The following is a 26513-nucleotide window of genomic DNA, read 5'->3' as shown; positions in this document are numbered from 1 at the left end:
CCCCTGCCGAGGGCGCGTCTGCCGCAATCCGGAGCAGCATCATCACTGGCGACGGAGACAGACGGTCAACTTCGTTCTCGTACAACGCCATCCGCCCCGGAAGTCTGGCCCTCGATGGCGGCCAGGCTGGGATTGGTGTCCGAGGCATGCAGATGGGCGAAAAGGTTAGCGTGGATCTTACCGCACCGCATATGGCCCAACTCCGCCCAGGTGTGCGCACCTCGGCCCTCAGTGCGACAGACCGTGTGTCCCGCATCTCTCGCGTATCCTTCGCTCCAGACACTCGTCCGTCGTCCGAGTATCGGCGCACCCGCGCCTTCCATACAGGCCATGTCCCGCCCCTTCCTGAGGCTCATACTCGAGATGCTGGAGAGATGTCTCCCACGCAGACCGATGGCCCACTCAGCCTCTCCGCCGATGACATTCGTTTGCGCATGGCTGGACAAGAGACAGCGCCGCGGGCGAGCGTTGATGCAGTTTTTCCTGCCTTGTCTAGTACGTCTCGTTAGATCTGCGCTCCGTACTTATGTTAACGCGTGCCCATTTAGTGATGCGCACAGGCAATGACCATGCCGCTGAGAACGATGACTTCTTAATCCCAGCCAGTCTCAGACCTGACGCTCCCGTGCCCCCCTTGTCCGTGCACCAGCAGGCTCTCCAATCTCCTATCATTGGAGCTATGCCAATGCCGCCGGGGCCTCCGACCGCTTCCACCCCCGACGACATGCTCCGCGCTTACGCTCATCGCTCTCTGCGCTCGCCCCCACCCACCTATGCCACGCATCCGACACCCGCACCCAGCTACAACGGTAGTGGGATGCGCACGCTCTACACTCCTGCGAGCGCGAGTCCTATCACTGCTACGTCGCCGCTCGCGCCGGATTCGTCCGCGCTGCTGATTTCGCCCTCGTCGCCGGGCTCCGTGTACCCCAACACGCCCCAGGTCTCTGAGGACGCGCAGCATGAGAGCTTTTCGCCCACAGAAATCAGCAAGGAAAGTGCCTACCGCGGCTTCGCTGAGTAGGCCAGGTGTCCGAAGTCGCCAACTCGGTAGTGACTGGATGATACTCCCGGCAGTTGCGATTGTACAATCAACGCCTGGAGGCCTATCAGACTGTTCCAGTATTGAAATGTGAGCAGATCTCTGATCATCTTGGTCCAAATTACAAAAATATACACATCCCGCTGTGCCTCTGCTCCGCATAGCCATTCTTCGCCTTGCGGGCTCGGTCTAGTTTTGATTTCATCTGCCCTGTGTTATTTTCCAGCCTCAGCCATCTATCTTGTCTTCTGCGATCCCTGTCCCTGTGGGCTCGATTTCCGTGTGCTACCTACCTCTTCTATCCTTCGCAGTCGGGACAGCCCCGTCTCCCCTCTACTTATCTTGACTCACTGTGGCACTTTATAAGCTGCAGGTATTCAAGGAATACTTGATGCTTAACCGCGTCGCTCGTACTTGTTATTTTGCGTATCATATCCTGTATTTATTTGTATTTCCGTACTGTGTCTTATGCGTACACTTTCGCCTGCTGAGATGCTCGTCATCGCCTACCCCGACGACGTATGGCAGAGGCTGCGTTCCACTCTACTTTTGTGCCATCTTGCTTGTACTTCTCTTCCTGTAGTACCGGCGTCGTGCTTGTTCGCTGGACGGATATGCTTTCGCTCTAGCATGTACCGCTGAGCGGACATTTCGCAACAGTATTCTTAACACGTCGTTCCGCGAAAGAACAAGGGTGGGAGCCGCGCGCGCGCACCGCCGCCTGCACTAGTCGAACGAAGAATGCTGTTGCCATTACCCGGGTATGCGCGAAAGATGATACATAAAGCAGGAAATAAACAGAGGCAACATCCGTGGGGAATTTGAAGGGCCGCGCCGTCCGTTGACCGCAACACACGGACCACGATGACGTCTACGATATCAGAAAACAAGAACAGATACTACAAGATCTGACAGGAACCGATCAAGCACTTCATTATACATCATCCTCCTATGGCGGTGAGCGTCGTGGGGACCGCGCTCCGGGGGACGCGTAGCCGTCCTGTAATGACGCCGCACTAGAGCCTGGGCTCCCTGCAGTAACGCGCGTGTCCATGGCTGCGGGCGGGCTGGCATATGTATATGGCGCGAGGCGGATGTTCTCGTCATAACTCATGCGCGGGCGCAGGCCGCCGACTGGATCATTCTCGGCGCTGTATACGCTGTACGACCCGCCAGCAGCGGCGACGCCGAATGCCTCGCCAAAATCCATCTTCGGGCGCGTCTTGCCATCGCGATCCGTGATCGTCTTTCGGGTACCACGCGTATATGGCCGGCGGAGAGCATAGGCGACAAAGAACTTGAGCGAGCCCGCTATCTCGACCGCAAAATCACCTGAGAAAAATAGAGTCAGTGCGCTCTAAAGCACACACGCAAGTTTGAATACCCACTGTAGTTGATGCTGTATGGAGAGGATGAAGTCAGCGAAAGAATGTTCTCAAAGTTAGGTCCTCATTCACCTGTCTATTAGTGGCCGCCCAATACCAGTCCGGACGCCAGGAACTTTGTACTCTGCGGCGGAGAATGCAAAGATCATGAACGCAGAAAAAAATACCATCTGAGGCGCGTACATCAGTTATACTAGCTATTGGCCAAAGGCTACATGTCTACCTCTATTGTTGTTGCCAATGCGTTGAGACCATCCGCAATATTGGTTTCAGTCCAATATTGCGTCGCTGGAAGATACGTCAGAGCTTCGGTTAAAGAGGAAAATCAAGAGAACCTTACCGTGGATTACACGACCTTCCAAAGCATCAAACTATTAAGAAAGCCATTGAGACGAAGACGAAAGGAGATATGCTAGACGCATACTATGAGGCCTTGGTAGAACGTGAACATGACAATGAGCTTGATCGACAGGAATTTTGCAAGTGGACGTCGACCCTTGAGCTCTTCCCGCGTCAAGCCATAGAATAAGATAAGCCCATAAAGCGCAATCCTGCCAACGTATGTGTTATACAGCTATCTTGGATGAAGATCAAAAGGACGTGTACGTTATACTTGCCGCATCGATCACTTCAATGTACGCATTGGCGGTCTTAAAACTTAGTGGGCCTGACTCGCAGAGGACGCCATAGGCTTGGCAAATGATACCGACAATAGACAATACTGATGGAACTGATAAGCAGGATGCGTGGCATTGAAGAGGTAAGCTCCACCTGGTCTGATGATCACGTACTGGAGGACGGACCACTTGAGGGTATACATGAAGTATGCCTGAATGAAAATTGTAAGACAAGACGAATTGAACACGCTGATCAAGCTATACTTTTGTTGGTCTGTATCTCCAGAAACAAAACTGAAGTGCAATCAGGGATGGTTAGTATATTCAAGGTGCCTTGTGGGCTCGACTCACCGGTATGGGCAACTTGGTCTTGTCTTTTCGCGCAATCGCGTTGTCAATGTTGTGATCTAATGCAGTCGCGGCAACAAACTCAATAAGCAGAAGGCTTGTCATAAATTCAACATCAGCTGGCCTCGCCAAGTCATATTGATCACTCACAGGAAGGCGCTGAGAGTGACGGACTGACAATCGCGTCAGTATAGCTCAGGAACGCGTTCAAACTAACACACCTCATATGCTACAGAATGAAGCATCCGTCAGCGCAAATAGATAGATCATAACGCTCGCATCGCGTACCCGATTCGATGAGAGAATAGTAGGTATAACTCCGAAAAAATCTGTAGGAAACAAAAGAAATGACGGCATACACGGCGGGCATGTACAATATTCGCAATCTAAACAGTTGGCGATGTCAGTGTGAAATAATAAGACATAAGGGCTAAGGCAAAGACGCACATCTGGCGTTGTTCCGAACGATTGGTATAATGTCTGCGCCGTCGAGGATGAGTTCATGCTCAAGCTTTGACAGACGAGGCGCAGCTGCTCACAGACAGTGTTGTAGCACGTTAAAGATAGTGAATACGACGGTCTATCAAACCCGACAAGTCAACGATCGAATGTCCTCACCTGTACGAAGCCAAAAAAGCACACGTACCACGACCGCACAACATCCAGCTATGAGCCATCCTATCCGGTGATCATCCCAGTCCACCCCCGAGGTGCTCCAGAAACTGTCTTGCTCTACCGCTGCCGTGTTGTCCGAGGGACACAAAGTGGAATTGACCATGTTTGAGGTGAGATCCACGTAAGTAGGTCACAGTGTAGGATGAGCTTGTGATCGCCAGTGGGATGGAGGCGGCGGGTGAGGAGAGGAAGGCCGTGGTATAGCGTCGAGGAATATTACAGGAGGAAAGATGTGAGAGAGAATGAGAAACGGACGGCTCGCACAGCCAGCTGCAATGAGCTGCTGCGTACAGAATATTGCCGCCAGCGACCGCGAGCCTGCCAGGCCTTTGCTCCACCGCATTTGGCAACATTAGTCAGCGCCCTGAGCTTGGCGCAAGCGATAGTCATGTGACGCTTGCTGCCATTCCACCAATCATAGCACGCCAAGGACCAAGGCCCACCTGGGTTCTGTCAAAACAACTTTGTTGACACACTCTCCGGTGGGTCGTGACGTTGACCATATACTTGCTTGAAAGTATGCCCAGCAACACTGACAAGACCGGCGTAACGAATCAACTTGAACGTGTGAGAGGGAATGCTGGTCGTGGAGAAGAATGAAGCCATGGGTGTTGGGCAAGCGGGCCGCCAGCCTTTGACGAGCCGTGGAGGCTGGCTGGCCGGCCATGCGCGATGCGGAGCATACTTTATCAATTGCATCTATCTTTATATCAATTTCACTCAAGCTCAGCCAACCAAGGATAACTTCAACTCCACGCAGTCCCGATACTACAGGGAGGGTCATACACCTTACACGGTAATTGCAATAGACAACAGCATCGAACGCATCAATAAAACAAATTGCACGCAGCCAACTGCACTAATAAGCGAGCCGCTCCAACCCAGCTGGTATCTATCAAAGAAGACATTAGACGACAAAGCCACGCCAAAGATCTAGAACCCAGCGTACCTTCCAACCGTGTGTTCTTGCCGCCCTCTTAAATCCCTCAATAGCTTCGTACATTTCATATGGCCTACGACATCGGAGTAGCATGAGTATCCACGTAAGTGAAAGCAATCCAATTGACCTATCCCAATTTTCATCCAACCTAGCAGGCCTCGGGTCGAGGTTTGATATGGCAAGCTTGATTTGTAAAATGATCGCCGAGATGCTAATTCGCGAATTGCAGCGTCTTTGCATATGAAATATTTGCCACACTAACCTGTAGCTCGGTAACCAGCCTTGGGATTGCATGAGCGGACATTCAATGAAGCACGACCTCAAGGGAGTGACTCACCGTCTGCAGTCAGTAAGTCCATACACATCGACCCACCTACAGAAGAGTGTCGGCGTGTGCTCACAGATGTGATGTATTATCTTACCTCCAGTGACGTGGCCTCCACCACCCTGCACGAAGGGATTCAGCACGCAGTCAGATAATCTCTAAACAAGAGGCTCCGCCACTCACCCGAACGAAAGGTAGAAATCTTGGCTTTAGAATGCGGAAGAACGGAGGCGCGTGAGGGAAAGATGGTGGAAACCGTATCTCAAACACGAGCGAATTGACACCACTGCTCATCGATCAGTATGAGATTACTACACGAAAATCAGATCCAGCTTACTGCTGCTTCATGTCTTTCGCGACGGGCAAATCCTTCTCGAACGAATGCACCTCCACAATCCACTGGAACAGATTGTCACCTACAAATTCGGGCGGCATGTACCACCCCAATTCCCGCAAGCTCTGCGCCTGCTCTTGCTCTCTAAGCATCGTCCGCAGTTCCCGCTGCAGCGCCATTGTTGCTTGTGGAAACGCCTCGTCCGGCGGGGGCAGCATGTGTTGCACCGTTGCACTTACCCACTCGGGGTCGTGCGTCCACTCATCTACATCTCGTGGTGGAGGGGTGGGCACTATCGGCCTGTCCGGCAATGAGGGAAGTGTGCCATTAAACACGCACACGTCGTCGCTGTCAGGGCCCACTTCAAAATATTCCTCCTGCCGTTTGGCGAGCAGCCTCTCGATCTTGTAAGATGGTTCAGGGATCTGGATCCACTTTTGTGACAGCGTGAGTGGATGTTTTGGGTCGAGAGAGACCCATGGGATCTGATCGAGATCTGGCACTGCGTCGCCTCCGGCTTCGCTGTTTAGAGTTGACGCTTTGACAAGGAGGTATCGGCTGCCTCACATTCAGTGTATGCTGCCTGACGGTAGAATAATACTGACCAGACTATCCAATGCGTTTGAGACACGACGAAGAAGGGTTGCTGGCTGACAAACTGGGAAGGTAGATTGACGATCTCCGCCAGCGCAGCACACTGGTGGACACCAATGGTACTACCTGGCCACCATATATCACTCGTTCTGGCATAGGATCCCATAGATAAGCTGCCATCCTTCGCGAAGTAGACACCTGCGAGCGTATAAGCGCAGAATATATGTAAAATACAGTTTGACATCACCGTGTCCGTGGGCCCGTCCATGAACGGTCTTTTTGAACCACAGCCCGTGCCGGATGATCTGCGTACACAATAAACAGGGATATGAAGTTAGGAATAAGCTACGTACAGAATGCCAATTCTCCACAGGGGAGCCATGGAAAGCCTAGAAACATATTTCTGGTATCAGCCTCTGCGTGGTACGTGGTGCGAGCCAAGTACTGACGTAAAGAGATGGGTATTTCTGTGCGTTGAAATCTTGACTTTGGGATAGCGCTACTTCTTTCTTGAATATAGCTTCCGCATCCGGAGCTCCGACGGTAAATCTGAACTGTCTCCATGAGGGATCTATCGACGGAATGGAGCTGATCAATGTACATAAATGCCCATAATGAATAGTTCGACACACCGATGTTGCGGATACGGTCCTCTGGGTCACGTACTTCTTCCAAATGAGCCGTACAAGACGCGACGCACCTGCAGAAAATGATATAGCATGTCCGTCTTATCGATGGCAATGGACACACGAACCATCTGAGAATCGACCAAGCGGCATCCGGTATAGATGTATCAATGTCTTTTAGCTTCGGTTTTGCATTGCCTGCAGCTACCGGTTTTTCGAGATGGTTTTTCATATCTGCAATCTATTCGTTTCGTTAGCGAAGGTTAGAGTATAGGAATTACGTCGAGTCTACCGGTGGCAGCTTATCAAGAAGTTTAACGATCGCGCGGCGCATCTTCCAAAATGGTGAAAACAGCTTATCGCTGAGCAGCAGTTGTCACAAACCTGATTTTTATCCAATGTATCGAAATCGCACACGTTATTTGGGGCGCGAAGAGGAGTTGGATCTGGATGAGGAACGCAGAGACCCATCCCGACCGGAAGCGGGTCGTCAAGCTCATTCTTCACTGCGGAAGTATAAGCCAGCGACACCAAAAGATCTACCGTCTCGGGATTGGTGCAGATCTCGTACTACGCGTTCCCCGCATTTAGTGAGAGATGAGATGGCATATAAGCTATAAAAGAGATACAAACCTCTAGTGAGGGGCCCTGGTTCAAACTGTAATACTGATATGTGCAAAGTTTGTTATCGCACAGGTACGGTTTGAGTGCCTCGTAGTCTGTGCTCAACTTATTGTGGCATACGATACAATAGCGCGAGCACAACTGGTGCCAAGCCTCTTCAGAATGCGAGGGCTAAACATCCGCAATGCAACTCACCATCAGGCGCCGGAAGAGATACGAGAACGCGATTAAGGGAAGGTTCAGATGACTCTCTCTGTCGCGAACGAGCAGAGGGTCAGGAGGCAGGTTGTAGCTCCGCGAGAGCTCTTCCTCTGCATCATCTGCTCCCTTGATTTGCTGCGAGGAATATTGGTACGATATGTAGCAAACTACCCTTCTATAAACACACCTGTCGCAAAAGTTTTATGACATCTTGTGGCTTCGACTGCTGCCGCTTCGCCTCCCAGCAAAGAACTTCCGCACCCGCCCATCCTAGATCATCATACTTTAGCCTTAATCGTAGCACATCAAAAAAGTGGTCTTTGAGCAGTGTCTCCAGCGAAGAGCTTAAGCTAAACGATTGGAATGTCGATCTCTCAAGCTCATGATCAAGTCTTCTCTCCGTATCCAAGGGGGGATCCAGAGGTGGTTCTCTTTGTGGGGATGCCTCCGTACGAACTTGCAGCCCGAAGAGACGTACAGCATCGACTACATGTTCCTTCTTTGGTTTGTAGTTGGCGGTGAGACCTACTCTAAATTGCGGTGAGACACCTCGCGTTTCTGTTGCAACACTCATCGACCCATCGGGCTGTAGGATAGGGTACATTCCACGGAACCCGTGTATGAGCAGAGTTAGATGTTGCGTCTTCGATAGGAGCCTGCGATCCCATGCCATCAGAGCTCGAGGAGGAATGTGGCGGGTGAGCGCAATGACGGGAAGCGCTACAGATATGGCGAATTCATCTACGCCAAACTGTATGAATCCTGGTCTGTAATCGAATCCTACGATATCAACGAAGTCACTGTGGTATAGAAGGTTAATAAGATATACAACTCATTGATTAGGCTAGAACTGACTGCTGAAGAAGCTTGACGTCGATGGCGTTCCTGTCAGTGGAAAAAATCCCAAAACCAGCATCGGAGTGATCGTCAAACTCATCATAGTCATATTCCACATCCTCGCCCTCATCTTCATCTTGAAGTATAGAGTCACTGCCCAGCCGAACCTTTGTCATATTTCCCAAAAGACGTTTAAGCATCTCTTCTATCGAGCGTGAGCCATCTTCTGGGAGCTCAGCGATCGTCTGTAAGACCTCTGAAGGGGCATCTTCATCTACCGAATGGCAGAAAAACGTATGATTATGGGGATATTCGGATGTATCTAAACGTTACCGTAACATCAGCCATTCGGATAGAGCAGACTGAATAGTTGTTTGGATTACTTACCGGAAATCAAGAAGTCTAGGGACACAATACGTTCATCCTGTTCGTCTAATATGTGGCACCGGAACGCGCCTTCATCATCTCCTACGCGCAGGTCTGGTGGCGAATGTTGCGTATGGATTGATCCACTCTGATCAATATGACCACACGTACCGGCAATTCTAAATCCGCTGAATTGAAGGCCTCCTCGGCTTGATACCTCTCCCAAGTTCGCTAAATCTCCTAAATATTTCTTGCGACCTTGCAAGGGGCGATCGGCGACGAAGCTGGTTGCCATCAGACGATGGGAGCTGAAAGCGCGAAGTCTTTTTGTTCGCGGCAGTGCAACGAACAGACTAAATACGAGTAAAATGCTGAACTTGTGGGTATTGTCGTCCGGAGAATAGGAATGTTTGGAATTGATTAAGCAACAAGGAGATATCTACACAACCTGACCATTCGATAGCAGGAGGCTATCGAATCGGAACAAGAACTCCGCTCGAGCTTTGCATGAGGGTTTTGGCAATTACCATAAATAGTCACAGCAACGCCACACGTGGCTCGTTTCTTGCTTCTACGCCCACGTTTCCTGCTGTCGCTCTCGGCCCCTTCGAAGAGATTTAATAACATACACCGGGTCATATAAATATGCCACTATCATTCTTGTAAAAGTACCATTTTATCGAATTCGATCTCTACATTAGAGTCTAGAACTGCTGATACTATGCACTTAATCCTACGAAATGGCATCTAGTTTCCAGAGCTGCAGTCAACATAAACTGATCGGCGACTCAAGACTTCCTAATTGATGTAGAATCCAGTTGCGGAAAAGAATAAATCGAGACTCTCCTGCATCTAGCCAGGATGTCCAGCTCCTCCTCTCGAGTCCTGAACTCCGTTCTGGTTTTGGTACTGGTCGGTGCGTGGTCAGCTGCATTCCGTTGCGATGGGAGATAGGCTCACTCTGACCTGCTCTACAGCCTGACATTTGCAACGTTCGTTAGTGCATATCTCTTGACGACATCTACGACTGACTTTGTGCGTCACCTTGGACCCATCACTTATTTCCATCATGCGTGCTTCTACAATTGTTGTCTTAGGCGCAGCAGCCGTGCCAGCCCTTTCCGCTTCAGTCCAGTATGTCTGAGGCCATGTTCTGGCTTCCTCGGTGATACTCACACGGTTTGAAGTGACTTCTATGGACGGGGCCATGAGACCTATTATCTCCGTGATCTTGCGGCAAGGGGAGTGGTCGATAAAATCCAGGCTGGAGCAAAGAGTGTGGTGAACGCCGTTACATACACAATGGAGTGCCACATTTATGCTAATGAAGATCTGAATGAAGAATGAATGTCTTCAGATGATTGAAGCAGAGTGGCTGCCATTCTGGTAGCCGTATTTGGGCTGACGTCGGCACTCAGGAAAGAATGGGAACGTTGGCACCCTGACCTAATCTGAATACGATTCTGTAATCTGTATTGTCTCATTTGGGCTTACGGCAGCGCACAGAACAGCCCAAATGACAATCATGAACGCTACTCAGGCAATGCTCAGGCGTTCTCGGCTCCAATGAGTGCTAACGTACATGTACGTTATGAGGGCTCAGGACTGACTATTCCATATGCTTTACTACAGCCACAATAGCAACTGTCAGGCTAGCCTGAACCAGGTCCGTCCTCCCTCGACCTAAATGAGCCGTCTCGCTGGTATCCAATCCATTGCTTGTCAGCTGCTCGAAGAGCCATACTTGGGCCGAGCTTGCAATGAGCCGAGTTTGTGTTTATTGTTCATCTGGTTTGTCATGATGGGTCGAGATGGATTGGCTACTGTAAGGAGTTCATTTTATTGTAATGGTGTGCGTATTGGAGGCGATTCTCGTCGTGGCATGTGTACCAACTTTTTCTCACTTCATCCTTTAGAGTAACAAGCTTCCTATCCAGGCTTGCCGCAGTAAAGTGATAAAGAGTGAGCTCAACGCCTGAAGTACCCCAACTCGCCAAATGCATGCTTTCAGATGCTTGATGAAAAAAGTAAGATGGATTGCGCAGTCGCGATTCGGAGCGCAGTTCTGATTCCATGAAGAACTCTGCTCCTGAGCGCTGAGCACCGGACGCTGGCTGACTGATATTGGTCCCAAGAATCTGCTCTGTCGCTACCAACTGACGTACGCTCACTAAGCATCTAGACTTCGACCCATCTGTCAAAGAACACCGTGTTCTGACTCAGCGATATGAATGTTCCATGTAGGAGACGTATAAGACAACGTATCGACTCCGCAGAAGCGAGTCCGCGAACAGCTCATCCAGCTCGATACACTCACCGACATGCCGTATCCCGAACATTTCAGTTGCTTTATTTTGGCATCTAGGCCCAAGAATGAAATCACGCCGGAAACGTTCCGCCTCGAGACTGTTCCATTCAACCCTAATCCCGGGCGAGGAGAAGTTCTGGTTCAGATACAATATCTGTCCATCGACCCTGCTCTTCGCCTATTACTCAACGTAGAGGGAGCATACAGAGAACCCGTAGAAATTGGTGGAGTCATGACCGGAATCGGTCTTGGTGTTGTACTCCAGGCTGGCGCTGGCGCTTCGCTAGTTCCCGGAGACATGGTCAGCGGAAGCCTTGGTGAATGTTGGATAGTTTTGGCATTCTGCGTGAATCTGATTGACTCGTACAGGTTGGACAGAATATGCCATCTTGGCTGAACATAGCTTGACGAAAATAGAGTCAGTCATTCAAATCGAGTTAAAACACTAACCTAACAAGGAGCTCCCATGCAGTATTCCCCGGGGTGGACAAGTATTGGATTTCCTGGGCCCATTAGGCCATATTGGTAAGTTCGGTGAATGGACCTGACACAGTAGAACCTAATGCCGTGGTATGTTTAGGACTAACTGCTGTCGTCGTATGTTGCTCGTGGCGAATAAGGCCAAATGTTATGCTGATCACTGACCACGCAAGGGCCTATTGGATTACGGTCAGCTGAGATCAGGCGAGACTTTACTCGTCTCTGGTGCGGCTGGCGCAGTCGGCGCCATCGTATGTCAGCTTGCTAAAGCACGGGGTGCAAAGGTCTACGCCATTGCCGGCTCTGCAGAGAAATGTGCATACCTCGAAAACGAAGTCGGAGTCCACAAGGCTTTGAACTACAAGACCCCAAACTTCAAGGAGGAATTTGCCGCAATTGATCCTTTCGATGTCTTTTTTGATAATGTTGGCGGTGAGATTCTCAACCTGGCGTTGACAAAGTTAAATGTCCATGCCCGGGTCGTGATCTGCGGTAAGTGATATGCAATACCAACGCCGAAACACGAAGCCTTATTTTCTCGAGGATAAGGTCGTATTGCTGGGTATAGTCAGTTCCTTTTCTCTCTCTGTTGATCCGCTTTTGTTCATTCGATCTCCTTAGATAACAGCGAGCCCACGCCGTTGACCACTTACGGCAACCTACTACCAAAGCGCGCCAAGATACTAGCATTCAGCCTGTGAGTCGCCAATGGCACGCAGGGAACAGTCGCTTCATTCCGCTCCCTTTGCAGGGTAGACGAAGCCGCTCGATTTGTGAAGGCGAAGGAAATATTGCTTAACGGCATTCAGGATGGCACGTTGCACCAGAAGTACCACATTCTACAAGGACTCTCCACAGCGCCGAAGGCGTTGAACATGCTTTTTAGCGGAGAGAACAATGGAAAACTGTACGTACTGCAAATACAGAGTGAGATGCCGTACTGAATGGCACATTGCACAGGGTTGTGAAGCTTTAAGCCGCGCCAATCCTCGGCTGTGGAATCTGGATATCCCAACGTGCTGCTTGAAATGCAAATGCAATCATATGAACAAACACAGCTAATTAATGAAATACCTGATTATCCCACTCGACTTGATGTATTGCCATTGTAGCGATTAGAAAGTTCGTCGCGCATCTGAGGCATGAGTCTGGAAAGTAAACATCGAATTCTAATGGACGCAAGATATGTTGGTCGAGTCGCTTTAGGAAAGCCAAAGACAATGAAGGTTATTGTAAGATAACCAGCTTTGATCGTGTTGAAAGGCGTAGTGAAGGTCGCTGCCAGATCTTTGTTTCAATCAGCCCATCGTTGCACTGTATTAAACGGAAGACAAGAACAAAGATGAATATTTATACGGCGCTTGAATATGAGGTCGACACTAGGTCGCCATAGATCGCCGTTACCATCCAGTCAAGTAATAGTTCATATATCGTTCAAGTTTGAGAGTCGATAAATCATTGATGAGGGCGAACTGGAGTAGGTGATGATGATGATGATGATGAAACTAGCATTTGTATAGACCGCAATAAGTAAACAAAGTGCTAAGACGCGGTGATAACCGGTTCGTACAAGCAGAACTGAGTAGTACATGATTTACAACTGGGCTATCTCTATCAAGGCAAGGGAGTAGGTGTAAGTAAGCTTTGGTCGGTCTCATGCCCAGACGTATTGGGAAGTCAATCGTCTCTGTCGTGCGTATGTCAATGTAGGATGTGTCTTCTTGTCCGTAGATGTTCGCCACACGGGCAGTCAACCAGTTCAGATAGTGCGAAGTTCTAGAGTAATGAGCCTATAAACCCGTGTCTCATTCGGCATTGTGAACTGATGTGAGAATGGATACGCAGGGACCTGCAGGGGCTTGCGTGACAGGATGCGTCTTGCTCGTGACATACGTAAGCGTACGTGACGCGTGTAGTCACTCATCATCGAATTTGAATCATCGTAGCCAACTTGAGGCAAGTTGAACGGCGCCGTCTAAGTGGATTAAATGAAGCGGTACGTGGTCCAGATTCCCAGAGCGTGCAAGTGTGTTGGAGGTGGCTCGGATACGGTCTTAATTTCACGCGAAGTAACTTCATCTGGACATTTTGGCGGCTGCGGGAGACTCGGAGGAGTTAGCACTTAGGCTATAGCCTGACCCGCGTTCTGATGTGGGTGAGACCCACATCATATTCCATATTGTACTAATCTTCATGTTGTAACTTATTCCCTCAGTTATCCAACGTTGTACTAGCTGACACCGGGCGAGCCCCTCATTCTTTCGCAACGGTCGGTGGCAGTCCAAATCAAGAAACGTTTGGAATGGAGCCGAGCTGAATTAGCACATCCGCCTATGCACAAGAACCACGCTTCGCAAGCATAATGGGGTTTTGAGGCGACCCACCCGATACCGCGACTGCAAGGGAGTGTTATGATCGTATCCCACTAACACATGCGTTGATTTGACAGTTCCCGTTTTGTAGGACAGCTGTGTCTATGACTAAGTGGACCATAGTGTATATTTGTCAAAGGACTTTCACGCCTTTCCTTTGTGCTATGCACTCAGAAATCGCTAGCGGCTACACCAATGGATACGGTCTTTGACGTGAGACACTGGCACTCACTTGCTCACTAATCAGCGTAATGCCAACTCGCATACCAAAAGTCCGTGGCATCTCCGATCCTACGTTCTGACTCAGTGGTCCAGTGAAGGCGCCCAAAGTGATGGATACGCATAAACCAACCTATAAAATATCGCCCAGTTCACAGCTCTCCTTGCAAGTACAGCCTACACTAGCATGTCTTTTCCTGAACATTACAGCCGCTTCCTTATCGCCGAGCGGCCGAACGACATCATTACGCCAGAGACGTTCTGCTTCGAGACTGTTCCATTCAGTCTTCAGCCTGGCAAAGGGGAAGTCCTGGTACAGACACAATATTTGTCCATTGATCCTGCTCAGCGCCTCCTTCTTAATGCGGATCGAGCATACAGGGAGCCACTTGAACTCGGTACGGTAATGACTGCTATTGGCCTTGGAGTCGTACGCGAAGTCGGTGAGAGTGTCTCGTTGGTCCCTGGAGACATTGTCAGCGGTAATCTCGGTGAGTCATAAGTGGATCAAGATCTTGCTTGCGCCTAATAGAGCTACGCAGGTTGGACGGAGTACATCGTTTTTGAAGAAAAAGGCCTACAGAAAATAGAGTCAGTTACGCGAACTAATTCAAGACGGAAAAATTGATATTTTATCGTCATCTGCAGCGTTCCCCAGGGCGCACAGGTGTTGGATTTCCTGGGTCCCTTGGGCCATATCGGTGTGTATGTTTATTTTATTCGATGTGATTGATTCTAATGGTATGATGATGGGACAGGGATTACTGCTGTAATCGTACGTTATATGTCATCGATCAGGGAGCCGTTCTGACCGGATGTTCTAGGGCTTATTGGATTATGGGCAGCTAAAATTGGGCGAGACTGTACTCGTCTCTGGTGCTGCTGGTGCAGTCGGCACTATTGTGTGTCAGCTTGCTAAAGCGCGCGGTGCCAAAGTATACGCCATCGCTGGTTCTGCGGAGAAGTGCGCGTACCTCGAGAAGGAAGCAGGTGTCCATAAAGCTCTGAACTACAAAGCACCGAACTTCAAGGAGGAGTTCTCCACAATCGAGACCTTTGACATATTTTTCGATAATGTCGGCGGTGAGATTCTGAACCTTGCTTTGACAAAGATGAATCTTCATGCCCGAATCATTATCTGTGGTAAGTGATGCACACATCGATAGACGACATTGAGATTGACCTCGTTTCTTGTGTATGAAGGCGCTATCTCTGGATATAGTCAGTCTTTTTGCAAAATATTTCGGCCTTGTGAACTCACTCCCCTTAGACGGCCAGGAGACACCACCTCTGACAACATACCGTAGTTTACTGCCGAAGCGTGCCAGAATCCAGGCATTCAGCTTGTGCGTCCGTATCAGTTAGCGCCACATCTGTATACTGACAATGTCTATGACTTGCAGGATGGATGAAGCTGCTCGGTTCTCAAGTGCTCTGCAAGTTTTAATTGGAGAGTTTCAGAAAGGCACTTTGCGCCAGAAGTACCACATTCTGGAGGGGCTTCCCTCAGCACCTAAGGCATTAGACATGTTGTTTACCGGAGAGAGTAACGGAAAATTGTGCGTATCAATGATGTCGTGTTCGAAATCCCACTGAAACGCATATTGCGTAGAATCGTCAAATTGTGAAGGATTATGTGCTATTTGGAGCCATGTGTTGTATTTTATTACAGCCACGGTGCTTCTGTACAGCCGAATAAATCAATGTTACAAAGCCGATTACAGCCACTTGAAAATCACTGAGACCAGATAATCCTGAGTCACTAAAAGATGAATATTCTACGCAGGCTCTAACTCTTCTTGCCAATAGTGGCTATGACCCATACTGGTCGAGACGTTAGTATCGGGGCAAAGATCAACACATTACACACTCGATGACTATCGGCACATTTCAATAATATACTTTTTCGGAATTTCTAAACCTTGCATGCATGTCAAGTAGTGCTCCAAGATCCTCGGTCCGGATGCCTCTGATCGGCTGCATCTCGACGACTGCAGCTTGCTCAAATTCATAAACCAACGTTCGCGACACTGGATAAGGTATGAGGTCACACCAACAATGTTCCTGCACGAATCTCGCGAGCAGCCTGGGAAATACAACGATATATTTGTTAGACACAGTACATGAGTTAGATTTTTCAAGCTTCGAGGTATGACTAGTACTCTAGCACTAACCCAAAAGGCAGAGAAAAAAAGTTGAAAGGGAATATGATCCTACGATCAATTCATTTCGCATAACCTAATACATTCACAGATCCACTTTCCCTTGGCTTCCCCTTTCTATCACTTTGGCAAGTTTAGATATAAATGGGTAATGTCGGGTTCAGCCCGATCCAGTCTATTCCTTCGACAAATTCCTTCTCATCGATCAAGAAGTCCTGTAAAGTTCAACCACAGCGGTCAGCGAGCAGGCACTCCAAGAGAAATTGGCCAATTTCACCATGGGACACTCGACAAGCGCGCCCCGCACAAGGGAGAGGCGCTCTTTGACACGACCGAGAGGAACCTCGGGCACGACATGACCTGGCAGGATGTTCGGTATGATATAGCGCTGCGCATCGTTCCCTAAGCTTAGCACCATCCAAACAAACGGGAAACGCGAACGACTCACCGAGTATGCACTCCAACTACGCACCAGATTCGACGGAATAGGGCGGAATACCTCTGTGAATATATCGCGGTTGCTCTTTGCAGTTCCGTTCCAGAGATCAAGCGTGGAGTCCGCGAGAGGATCTGCGACCATATCATCCTCTGGCTGAGACATCTCATTTGCGTTCGGATTCGGTGCCGGGCGCATGAACGACGTTACTCTCTCCTGCGGACCGTCACAGAACTGGGGAGGCATCAGTCCAAGATGCTCTGGGAGGACATATGAGCTTTGTAGGCCACGCCAGTTCCCGACAAACTCACCTCTGTACAGCTTGCGACGAAGTGAGGCAGCAAAGCGGCTAGCCATGTACGGCTTGCCATTCATGGTCGTCTCCACCATATCATCATCCTCAACTACGAGCGCAATCTCCGAATCACCATCACCCTTCGAACTCGCGCATCAGCACGCAGCCATCTCCTGAAGACAACATACAGACCTTTTGGCTGCGATCGTTGATGTTCGCCGACCCAAGCTGAAACGACCGTGAGCACCAACATGGCAAGAAAACAGGATGTTTACGTACAATGACCCTCCGATCGTCCACAATCATGACCTTCGAATGTATATAAAGCAACTCCGACACATAAGCTGCCTTCTCTTCCTCCGGTGTGCCAAGCCACTGTTCGTCCAGCAATGTCGTCCGGTCGTTCAGCATATGCTGCACCACGTTATCTGAGACGTCATCGTCACTCCGCAATTTCTCCGCCGCTCGTCGCCAGCGTTCAAGGATATCGCGGGCCTCATCATATGACTGCGGCAGCGAGTACGTCTCCGTCTTTAGCTCTGCTTTCCCGCCAGAGGGTGATAGGTCCTCGACGTTATAATTGCCTGTCGGGAGGACAACTGAAACGTCTTTTGGAGCAGTAGTCTCTTCATCTCTCCCAATCCAAAGTCGCGCGAGGGCCACCATTGCCTGGTGGAACTTAACACCACTGTCTTCTTCAATGATAGAGAGGTAGGACGCTAGAATGGGAACGCTAAGTTAATGCATACACCAGGAAAGAACGTGAGAATGCACATTTGGGCGCGTTAATCCGATCGTAGGCGCGCAAATGGTAGAATCGAATGTAGTCCGTCCTGCCTCCATCGTCAGTTCGGAGACTTAGACAAATGGAACTGAAAACCTACGGGTCAAACCCTGCCTTACGAATCAGTTCGTATATGCTGTGTCCTCCTCTGTTCATTGTACGATATTGCGCTGCCATAATCGTCTTCACTGCGCTATCTTCCTTCACTATTGTCGTCGCCAAAAATGAGTGAAATAGAAAGGAAAATATAATAGACAAACCTGGTCCTGCGAACCCCGGCACTTCTGGAATGACAACCACTACCTACATAAAATCAGCATTACGCAACTATCTATACAGCTATTGAATTACTTTGAACTTCTGGTTCTTTCGAGCAGCCATCAGGATTCGCTCAACCAACGCTGCGGCGATCTGATTCTTGACGGGTCCTTCGTGTTGGGTAGTTGAAATACTAGAATGAGTATCTCTAAGTGACTTGCACACACTTGTTCGAACCCATACTTACAAAAACTGGTTCTCTGTACAGATTCTACTATATTAGACCCATTTAAACTCTGAGAATATAAACGCACCGATATAAATGTAATGATTTGCTTCCATGATCAATTGGCAATCTGCACAAGCCTTTGTCAATTCAGCTTCATGATGCGCGAACTTCCACTTACAGGCGTTCTGTATACTATGCTCCGTGAGGACTCCATGACTCCAATCTGACACGCTCCGGATCGCTTGCACACGACACGTCCCGTTCGGCGGCGGCGGATACAACTCAGGGTCTTCTTCGCCGTACTCCTGTTCGCGCCTGTACAGCTGATGGTATCGTTCCTTGAAGTGACGTCCAATCTCATGCCAGTGCTCGCGGTGCGGGTGACCTATGAAAGGTCAGGGCCATTTAGGGAAACATAAGAGATACTTACGAATGACAGCCTCATTCGGGGACGCCTGGATGTTGTGTGGCAGGGCAAGCCAGTCGTATCGGCTATGAAACGCCTGTGAGAGGGTCAAATTGAGAGGAGGCGGGTTCATACGTACGGGTCGTGTTTGTACTTGACATAGACAAGGGTGAGTATGGTGTATACGGCAGGCTCCGCTGTCAGATTAGGCTCACCTTGCGCTTCTTGATTTCATTCCAGCGCTCAACGAAGTGCTGGACCAGATCCAGCACGGCCGAGCCACACAAGGTCATGTGCACCTAGCCCGATTCAATAAGCAGATGCAGCAGACCTGCGCGGATGAGCTCACATCGTGCCACGGCATTCTCGCGCTCTCTATGACACTGAGGCCATTGCTGACATAATTCTGGACGTTCTTGAAGTCCATGATACGGGCGTTGTTGTAGTCCTGACCGGGGAAGAGGGTGCGCTTCAGATCAGCAGGATGCACGTCTGCGAGGGGATGGGTGTGTGTATCCCATCTTCCAAAGCACAGATCGAGCCCGCCGACACAGGCGAAATGGTTGTCGATGATGACAAGCTACGAACGGAAGTGTTTAATACGCTCGAGCAAGAGCGTTGGTTGACTGACCTTCTCGTGATGGGACCAAAATTCGACGTCGTCTGGGCCAGAGGTGAGTGTCGCAGGCAGCGTAAGCGGTGCAGGACACACCTTGGCTCCCGATATGGTCGGGGTGTCGCATGCAGGCAATGTTTGGATGAAGAGCTTCAAGCGCGTGCTGGATGCCAAGCCGATCAGGCCTGATCGAAGACGGACGACATCAGCCACCGACGGACCTTGGTGTGCGATGAGCTCATCGACATCGTCTGGGTCACCTCCTTGTACACCACCACGTAGACCCGCACACCCTGCTCGGCCTTGCGCTTCAGCACCCGGTCCAGCCGCCATTCCTGGTGGTACGCTGCCGGCCGTCGCAAGTACAGCTCGGGCGTGAGCCACCAATCCTGTCTCGACGCTGAGCAGAACATCGCTCGGAAGGGGCGCAAGCGACACGCACCAGGATGAAGATCACCTCCCGCGCATTCTCCAACCTCTCCGAGAGCGCATACATGTAGTCGTGACCGTCAATGTGCCTGTGCGAGCGACAGTTCAGATCTAGGCCCATCGGTAAGTTGGCTGACAGACACACCACTTCACGAAATTATGCGATCGCTGCGCTGCGAACGAGTCGAAACGATGACCGGCGTTGATCTCTGCCCTGATCTCATCCTCACGTCTCTCCTGGGGAGTATCATGGCGTCCTGTTCATTTGCGATAAGCACCTGATCGATGGGATTATCGACACCGTGCAGATACTCACTGTTTGGATTAATGATGCCTGGTCAGGGGTGATTAGATGGCTGTTCGCTCAGGCGAAGCTAATACGCACCGAGAGCAGTCTCGCCAGCGTGATGAAGACCTTCGGGGAGTTTGTCCGCTACTTTCTCGAGCTCATCCAGCCCGCGGTCGAGCACGTCTTCGAGACCTTTGAAAAAACTGGACATGATGGAGTGCAGAAACGAGAAGGGAGCACAGCCTGGGCGTGCTGTGTTATCCTGAGCGGTCGGCAATGGCCGCACACCAAGAACGCCATGCAATGCTCGGGACTGACGTTGACGTTGAGCATTGGAGAAAAATAGGGATGGAGTAGCCGATGCATGCCCGTTTGTGCTCGTCAAGATCAACGGTCTCCTCCTACATGAGAGGACGGTTCGCGAAATTCATATGCCGCGACCCGAGATCCAGTTGCCAGTAGTACAGCGCGCGGTCTTGAAATCTTGTCGGCCGGACTCCGGAGGGCGTCGTACAAGTTTCGCGTAGGCGCTGGCTTCTCCAGCGATGCGTTCGCCGCTCTTGTGATGCCCATGTGTTAAAAGACTGGATATACCACTACAAGCAGACAAGAAAGCGGAACTTATCAGCATGCAGATGATTCCAGTATGTAGTACAAAAAAATATATATGCCTGACTTTTGCTTTAGCTATAGGCGCGCGTGCCACGTGACTGGCCTCTCGAACAGAGACCCATCGGAGACAGTTTGTCGAGGCTTGATTCCACTTGAACGACGCATGCGCTAGTCTTCTCTTTTAATTGGTCGGCCTTGTCACTCCCTTCCTATCCTGACTTGGATAATTTATCCTCCGATTCGACTTGAAGCTAGAATTGTACCACAGCGCAACTGTTGAACCATCCGAGCCACCCCAATGTCTGAGTCTCTCTATGCGTCCTGCGCCGAGGTGCTCTCTGTCTGCCAATCTTCAAAAGATGACCTGGCCACGCTCCTTGACCCTGAATCAGGTTTCGCTCCTCGTCTACGAGAACTCTGCCGCCAACAGTACGTACCTATTGGAAAAGGATTTGACCGGGCTGCGAAGGTACGACTGCGTGCTGATCTTTTTGGACAGACTCCACGAATTAGAGGAAAACTCTCCAGGGGATGTGTCGTTGTTGGAGATCGAGGCATTGAGGATGGAGAGTGATACTTGGGCGTTGCTCCAGGCCATCATGCCGTCAGTCCATCATTTGCGTATTTGTTCGCTAGTCCTATCGTCCACTTCTGTTCTGAAATGCTGCGGTCCATTCTGGTGGTTCGTCCACAGGAAGCTTACGCCCGCAGCTGCCGTGTTTGGGCACTGTATCATACTTTCCATCCATCCGTGTCTTTATTATTCTTCTACTGACCTCCTTGACGGCATATAGCCTGCGGAAAACGGCACCTCCAGAGTATCCCTCTCCACGCTCCCTTCTCGCCTCCAATCCGTACACACCACCCGCATCTCTCGCACAGTCTATTCTCAAGTCTTCGCCTTTCTTCTCATCTCTCGTTGTCGTACGCGAGTGGCTACACGAAACCGCGCCTGCACCTGTGGCCCTCGACCCAGGCGCAACTACAGGCTATTGGCGGTTCACAAAACACGTTGTCATGCAAGGTCTTCGCATGGGTAGACATACTGGAGGCATTGTGAGTGAATTGGACCCCGACGCGGTAAACCGCGAAAGTGGAGAGGGCCAATCGCTGGCTATTGACGATGCGGTGGGCAAAATAGTCTTTCAGACACTCCCTTTTTCATCTTAAATAACGATGCAGAGCTACGACAAAGCGCTCGTACAGACACTCTTTGCTCTTGTGCGTTCAGGGAGACTGGACGAAGCCGTGGACCTATGCAGGAGGGCCCACCAGCCTTGGAGAGCAGCGAGCATCAATGGGGCGCTGTTGTTCCGGTGGCGTGCATTAGGCAAGGACTTACTCGCATGCGACCTGTATCTACATTGCTCATACGCTCTCGATAGCTAGCGGTCCTCGAGAAGAAGACGAAGGTGAGGAAGAGATGGAAGTTGATGAAGGATGGCGCGGGAACCTTCGCAGGAAACTATGGAAAACCACTTGCACTCGTGCTGCACTGAATGTACGTCCGCCGCTTTCCGCATACGTAAGGAAGATCTGTCTAACTCATTGCAAAGCAAAGTCTCCCTCCTGCTGAACGCGCGCTGTATGCTGCACTTGCACCTTCCCCGCAGACTGCCGGTCCGCTCAGGGCAGCGTGCCACACGTGGGCAGACCAGCTATGGGCGTTAGTCTCTGTCGCGTACGAGGAGAGGTTAAGCTCGGGCCTTGCTAAGGTGTCAGAGGAGAGCTTCTGGGAGAGCGGTCTCGCGCCTGTCGACGGGGATACTGACGAAAGCTCTGTGCGCCGTTCAATTTCCATGGAGAATGATGATGAGATGGAGGAAGACAACTGGGAACGGGACGTATCTGCCGCACTCGAGTCGCTGAGCAGCGTTGGCGTTGAAGATGGGTAAGAGACGCAGAGATCCAACAGAATGAGCGTCTACTGACTATTTTGGCCAGCCCGCCTGCGGACAACCCATATCATATCACTCAGCTCAACATCATCCTAGACCGCACAGACGCGCTTCTCGATGCATTCGCAGAAGGGCTACGCAATAGCACGTACCTCACTACATCACCTGAGTATGTTTTCGGCGTCATCGCGCGCAACGAGATCTGACAGAGTGTCCATCCAGATACCCCACCATGACACGCTTTTTCGCACATCTTTGTCTGTATCTCAAAATGATTGACGTGCCCGTCCCTCCCCTTGCCACCCAAGTCATCCTTGAAGCCTATCTGCAGGTGCTTGAGGTACGTGTCCATCCGATTCTGTTCTCGCGATGCTAACCTCTACGCCAAGGCTGCGGGTCAGCGCGAGCTTATCGCAATGTACGCCGGTGCGCTGGGCGATAACGCCGTTGAGCGCTACGCGATGTTCCTCACATCCCTCGAGCTGTCCACTGACGCGAGCGAACGCCGACTCGCGCTCACGCGTGCGCGGGAGCACGGGCTCGATATGCACCGCGTCGCGATCGCCACGGCAGAACGAACAATTGAGAAGGCGTTCTCGGTGGGTGTTTCACCCCTTGTCGCGCAGCTGCACTCTTTAACAAGTATCCCCATCAGGTCTTGCCCCTGGCCAGGGGCCTATTGCCCTCCATCATTGGCATGCAGCCAGAACCCTCGGACGCGGAGTTGCTGCTCCTGCGCTCCATCGAGTGGACGACGTTCCTCGAGTCGACCTATCCGACTGCGCTCGAGCAGGCGGATGTTATCGTTCGGTACTTTCTCGGTAAGCCGTTCTCGCTGGTCCCCGCTTAAAGTTGAACACACTGACTGCGTTGCGTGCAGGCTGTGGCAGGGTGCAGCTAGCGAAGGCGCTGCTAGATATGCTCCCACCTGCACTAAGCACAATGCACGAGCCAGAGGACCTTGCGATGGAGCTACTGCATTACCGCCAGTTCTTCGTCGTCTGGGAGTCGCTCGCGCGTGTGGTTGAGTGTCAGGCTGTGGAGGCGCCGCAGATGACGAAGGACACGAGAACGGCGTGGCTCGAGGACTACAAGGTCAGTCTTGTGTGACTCTGTATGCGGCATGCAGTGGTTCATCGAACGCATGCAGTTGCTGCTCCAGCAGGCGCGAGAGCAGGTAGTGAAATTGCTGACTACCGAATGGCTGGTGTCGGATGTTGAAAGGAAAGAAGGTGTGGTGTCCGGCCGTGTTAATCCTAGATCCCTACGCTCATTCTCCGCCAGATCGGCGTCGGCGCGAACTGGTGCGCATCCGGCAAGTGTTCGTCCCGGAGCTGATCATCCGCCTGCATGCATTGCTGGTCGCGTCGAGGGGCAAAATACCAGAGTGAGTCGAGTATTGCAGCGCTCCTGTGCTTGGCCAGCTCTAACGCTACCTTGCAGAAACCTAAAACACGCGCTGCTGCTCGCAAACGTGGTAGCTGACTCTCGGTACAATCTCACCGAGGACTTTGTCAATCAGGACGGCCGGCGTCTCGGCGACTACCTCAACGCCGTCCGCCAGGCAGTCCTGTCGGGACTGGAAGGCGGAGGATCGGATCCGTTCAGAATTGTATCTATGTAATGTTAACGTTTTCTTGGCTGTCTGCTGTCTCAGTTCTACTTGGTGTGGCCTCTTACTTGCTCAAGATTGTAGTCTCATCATGTCGATGCTGCGATCGGCAGGAATGTCCGAAATGAAGGAAATCATCTGCTTAGGGAATAGGCTTTGAGCAAGATGTGCATTGTTTGATCTTCATTTTGGGCGATCATTCTGGTGCTTGTCTCCACAATGATCTTCATCCATCACCGTAAGGCCGAACATTTGTGCAGAGTTGGCGTACGCGCGCGCTAGTAGGGGTTGCGGCTAAGCCTAGTTGGAAGCGCCCGTCATGTCATCATGGCGAGTCTCCTCTTTCGAGTTCTCTTCTCTGGCCTGGCCCAGCTGGGGTTTGATTAGTGAGTCGCCTTAGTTAGATTATCTTCAGCATCACAACTGACGTCGGGCACTGTAAAAGGCATCTTCAGCCTGAAATAACACCCAATCGTTGGCCGCGCGGAATCCGTTCCGAGAGGAGGGGATCTTGCCACCGAATCGACTTCATGGGCGAAGATCCTCGCTTCCGGGATGTTATGTGGATAATCGTGCCTGGAGGCCATCCGGAGCGTCTTCCGAGTCGATACAATCAACCACCGGTGTCGAGGAATAGTGCAAGAAGGCTTGCATTCTGCTTCCTCATCACGCTAGAACAGCCGGGTACTATTGCTTGCAGAGCGTTCTGGGCATTCTGCGGTGAACGCCATGATCGTCTCGATTCTCCGCTCGCGTTACTCGGGCTGAGACCCACGATGTCTCGTTCGGTCCTGAAGCTCAGAGATCAACGACGCGAGATACTGGTGCATCATTGAGAAATATGGTGAGTCACGCACATGCGTCGCACGCCTACCCGTATCATTTTGATACTATCTATGCAATATTTCCTCGGAGCAGCACCCGCGCGGAATCCGCGAGGTACGTAACCCCGAAAGCGACGATCGCCTTCCTCTGCTCCCACCCCCACCGCTCACACTGCCCCCAGCGCATCGCCGTCCCACGCTCCCATCGATTTCCAGAGGGTGATATATACGTTTGGACATCAGTTAGAAGCCTCGGCATCCAATGACGTGCGCATGCGTACGCCGGTGTTCACGCCAGGAGTCGGTGTGCTTTGTATCGCAGGTGTACAGCGCAGTGAGTCCGCATCCGTGCCAGGTAACCCACCTCGTCTGTGCGCCAGCTTCTGCGGACGCGGAAACAGACTGCGGACGCGAAGCGCGCCGCGGTGCGTTCATTACGGCTCTACCCATGTCCAATAATCCACGAGACGACGACGTCGGCCTGGGCCTGGCGGAAGTCCCGCACGGACGGCTCGGAGGGAGTGCTGGGCGGAGGCGGCACCCCGAGAGGGGCTAATGCGGCCGAGATGATTGTGCGAGTGCAGATCAATCGACGCGCTGTCGTTGAGAGACCGTGGGGGCTGCACTGTGCCGTTCCCACAGAGCGGTTCTGTATTGTGCACAGGGTATGTGGCCGGAGCGGGTGCTGGTGGGCATGTCTGGCTGTGTCAGTCACAAGACGCGTGCCGGGCTCAAGGGTGTCGAAGTGGCTGAATAGGTGCATGGACGGGAGAGAGAAGGGTGTGCGTCATGAGCTATGCTTTCCAAGTTCTGCTTACTAGATGGTGTGCTCGGCAGGACACCTTACCATCACATCCCACGGGCGTCCCGACGACTAGCTATCAGCCTTCCCGAAATTAAGTACGATGTGATTCCGCGGGGGCAGCTGTTCTTACGGACTCTGCGTCGCTCCCTGCAGGGATGCACCGGGCCGCGCGGGCCCCGCTGGTCTCCCGATCGGCCAGGATCAGGGCAAGGAGAGGTGAGTTCAGAATTTCAAGCTGCCTATTCTCGCAGTGATCGCGCGCCCCGATCGATCTGGAGTGTCGAGCCGCCGTCGGTGCTCACAGGTTGAGTGTGCAGAGACGAGGCTTGCTCTCGAGTTCGTTTGCGGCGGGGTGGTGGAGAGGGCGTGCGTCGTTTACGCGCGGGGCTGGTTGCGCACATGGCATCGGAGCCGGGCAGAGTTACGGTATATAGCGCAGACACAGTGAATGGAGGCTGGGTGGCGATGCAGGCCTGTCGACGGGCGTCGGGTCTCGCAGGGAACATCTGCTGGCGCTGGCGTGTGCCTGGCGAAATTGCGTGGCAGATCCGGTCCTGGGGGGGGG

At 51.4% G+C, this 26513-nt stretch overlaps 7 protein-coding genes across 7 annotated transcripts; 4 read left to right on the top strand and 3 right to left on the bottom strand.

Moving 5' to 3' along the window:
- Positions 1-146: 146 nt before the first annotated feature.
- On the top strand, positions 147-1024 carry FIBRA_03611 (uncharacterized protein; the record flags this gene model as incomplete). Its single annotated transcript, XM_012325446.1, has 2 exons — positions 147-495; positions 549-1024. 2 exons carry the CDS (start codon positions 147-149, stop codon positions 1022-1024), a joined length of 825 nt encoding a protein of 274 aa, XP_012180836.1.
- A 967-nt stretch (positions 1025-1991) lies between these two features.
- On the bottom strand, positions 1992-4170 carry FIBRA_03610 (uncharacterized protein; the record flags this gene model as incomplete). The annotated part of the gene is made up of 16 exons (XM_012325445.1): positions 1992-2374; positions 2431-2441; positions 2500-2597; positions 2651-2715; positions 2768-2798; positions 2852-3001; positions 3057-3148; positions 3199-3256; positions 3309-3338; positions 3396-3489; positions 3543-3565; positions 3614-3621; positions 3681-3778; positions 3840-3872; positions 3932-3972; positions 4039-4170. 16 exons carry the CDS (start codon positions 4168-4170, stop codon positions 1992-1994), a joined length of 1347 nt encoding a protein of 448 aa, XP_012180835.1.
- A 756-nt stretch (positions 4171-4926) lies between these two features.
- Positions 4927-9209, bottom strand: FIBRA_03609 (uncharacterized protein; the record flags this gene model as incomplete). Its single annotated transcript, XM_012325444.1, has 22 exons — positions 4927-4959; positions 5017-5080; positions 5135-5218; positions 5270-5288; positions 5345-5380; positions 5430-5454; positions 5516-5618; positions 5670-6224; positions 6272-6458; positions 6508-6565; positions 6614-6649; positions 6710-6831; positions 6893-6960; positions 7015-7127; positions 7179-7220; positions 7271-7456; positions 7520-7651; positions 7706-7846; positions 7899-8511; positions 8567-8870; positions 8936-9028; positions 9086-9209. The coding sequence occupies 22 exons, from the start codon at positions 9207-9209 to the stop codon at positions 4927-4929; spliced, it is 3138 nt and encodes a 1045-aa protein (XP_012180834.1).
- Positions 9210-11235: 2026 nt separating this feature from the next.
- Positions 11236-12678, top strand: FIBRA_03608 (uncharacterized protein; the record flags this gene model as incomplete). The annotated part of the gene is made up of 9 exons (XM_012325443.1): positions 11236-11539; positions 11592-11640; positions 11695-11747; positions 11803-11819; positions 11876-12194; positions 12252-12269; positions 12324-12399; positions 12454-12609; positions 12663-12678. 9 exons carry the CDS (start codon positions 11236-11238, stop codon positions 12676-12678), a joined length of 1008 nt encoding a protein of 335 aa, XP_012180833.1.
- A 1802-nt stretch (positions 12679-14480) lies between these two features.
- On the top strand, positions 14481-15921 carry FIBRA_03607 (uncharacterized protein; the record flags this gene model as incomplete). The annotated part of the gene is made up of 9 exons (XM_012325442.1): positions 14481-14784; positions 14836-14884; positions 14942-14994; positions 15052-15068; positions 15118-15436; positions 15497-15514; positions 15564-15639; positions 15697-15852; positions 15906-15921. 9 exons carry the CDS (start codon positions 14481-14483, stop codon positions 15919-15921), a joined length of 1008 nt encoding a protein of 335 aa, XP_012180832.1.
- Positions 15922-16589: 668 nt separating this feature from the next.
- On the bottom strand, positions 16590-20408 carry FIBRA_03606 (uncharacterized protein; the record flags this gene model as incomplete). Its single annotated transcript, XM_012325441.1, has 24 exons — positions 16590-16670; positions 16733-16843; positions 16904-17151; positions 17203-17326; positions 17379-17414; positions 17466-17905; positions 17961-18019; positions 18071-18176; positions 18231-18273; positions 18322-18421; positions 18476-18488; positions 18543-18584; positions 18636-18842; positions 18888-18949; positions 19003-19016; positions 19079-19162; positions 19213-19443; positions 19495-19526; positions 19576-19642; positions 19701-19868; positions 19922-19997; positions 20054-20165; positions 20225-20242; positions 20294-20408. The coding sequence occupies 24 exons, from the start codon at positions 20406-20408 to the stop codon at positions 16590-16592; spliced, it is 2589 nt and encodes an 862-aa protein (XP_012180831.1).
- A 760-nt stretch (positions 20409-21168) lies between these two features.
- On the top strand, positions 21169-24331 carry FIBRA_03605 (uncharacterized protein; the record flags this gene model as incomplete). The annotated part of the gene is made up of 14 exons (XM_012325440.1): positions 21169-21278; positions 21309-21413; positions 21604-21937; positions 21992-22130; positions 22195-22310; positions 22366-22700; positions 22754-22876; positions 22930-23047; positions 23097-23306; positions 23363-23528; positions 23588-23802; positions 23858-23939; positions 23992-24094; positions 24151-24331. 14 exons carry the CDS (start codon positions 21169-21171, stop codon positions 24329-24331), a joined length of 2337 nt encoding a protein of 778 aa, XP_012180830.1.
- Between the last annotated feature and the right edge of the window lie 2182 nt (positions 24332-26513).

The sequence above is a fragment of the Fibroporia radiculosa genome, assembly GCF_000313525.1.
Source record: "Fibroporia radiculosa TFFH 294 genomic supercontigs, scaffold2131, whole genome shotgun sequence".
NCBI classification, from domain to species: domain Eukaryota; kingdom Fungi; phylum Basidiomycota; class Agaricomycetes; order Polyporales; family Fibroporiaceae; genus Fibroporia; species Fibroporia radiculosa.
Note: the sequence above shows the minus strand (reverse complement) of the source record. Positions and strands in the feature narration are given on the sequence as shown.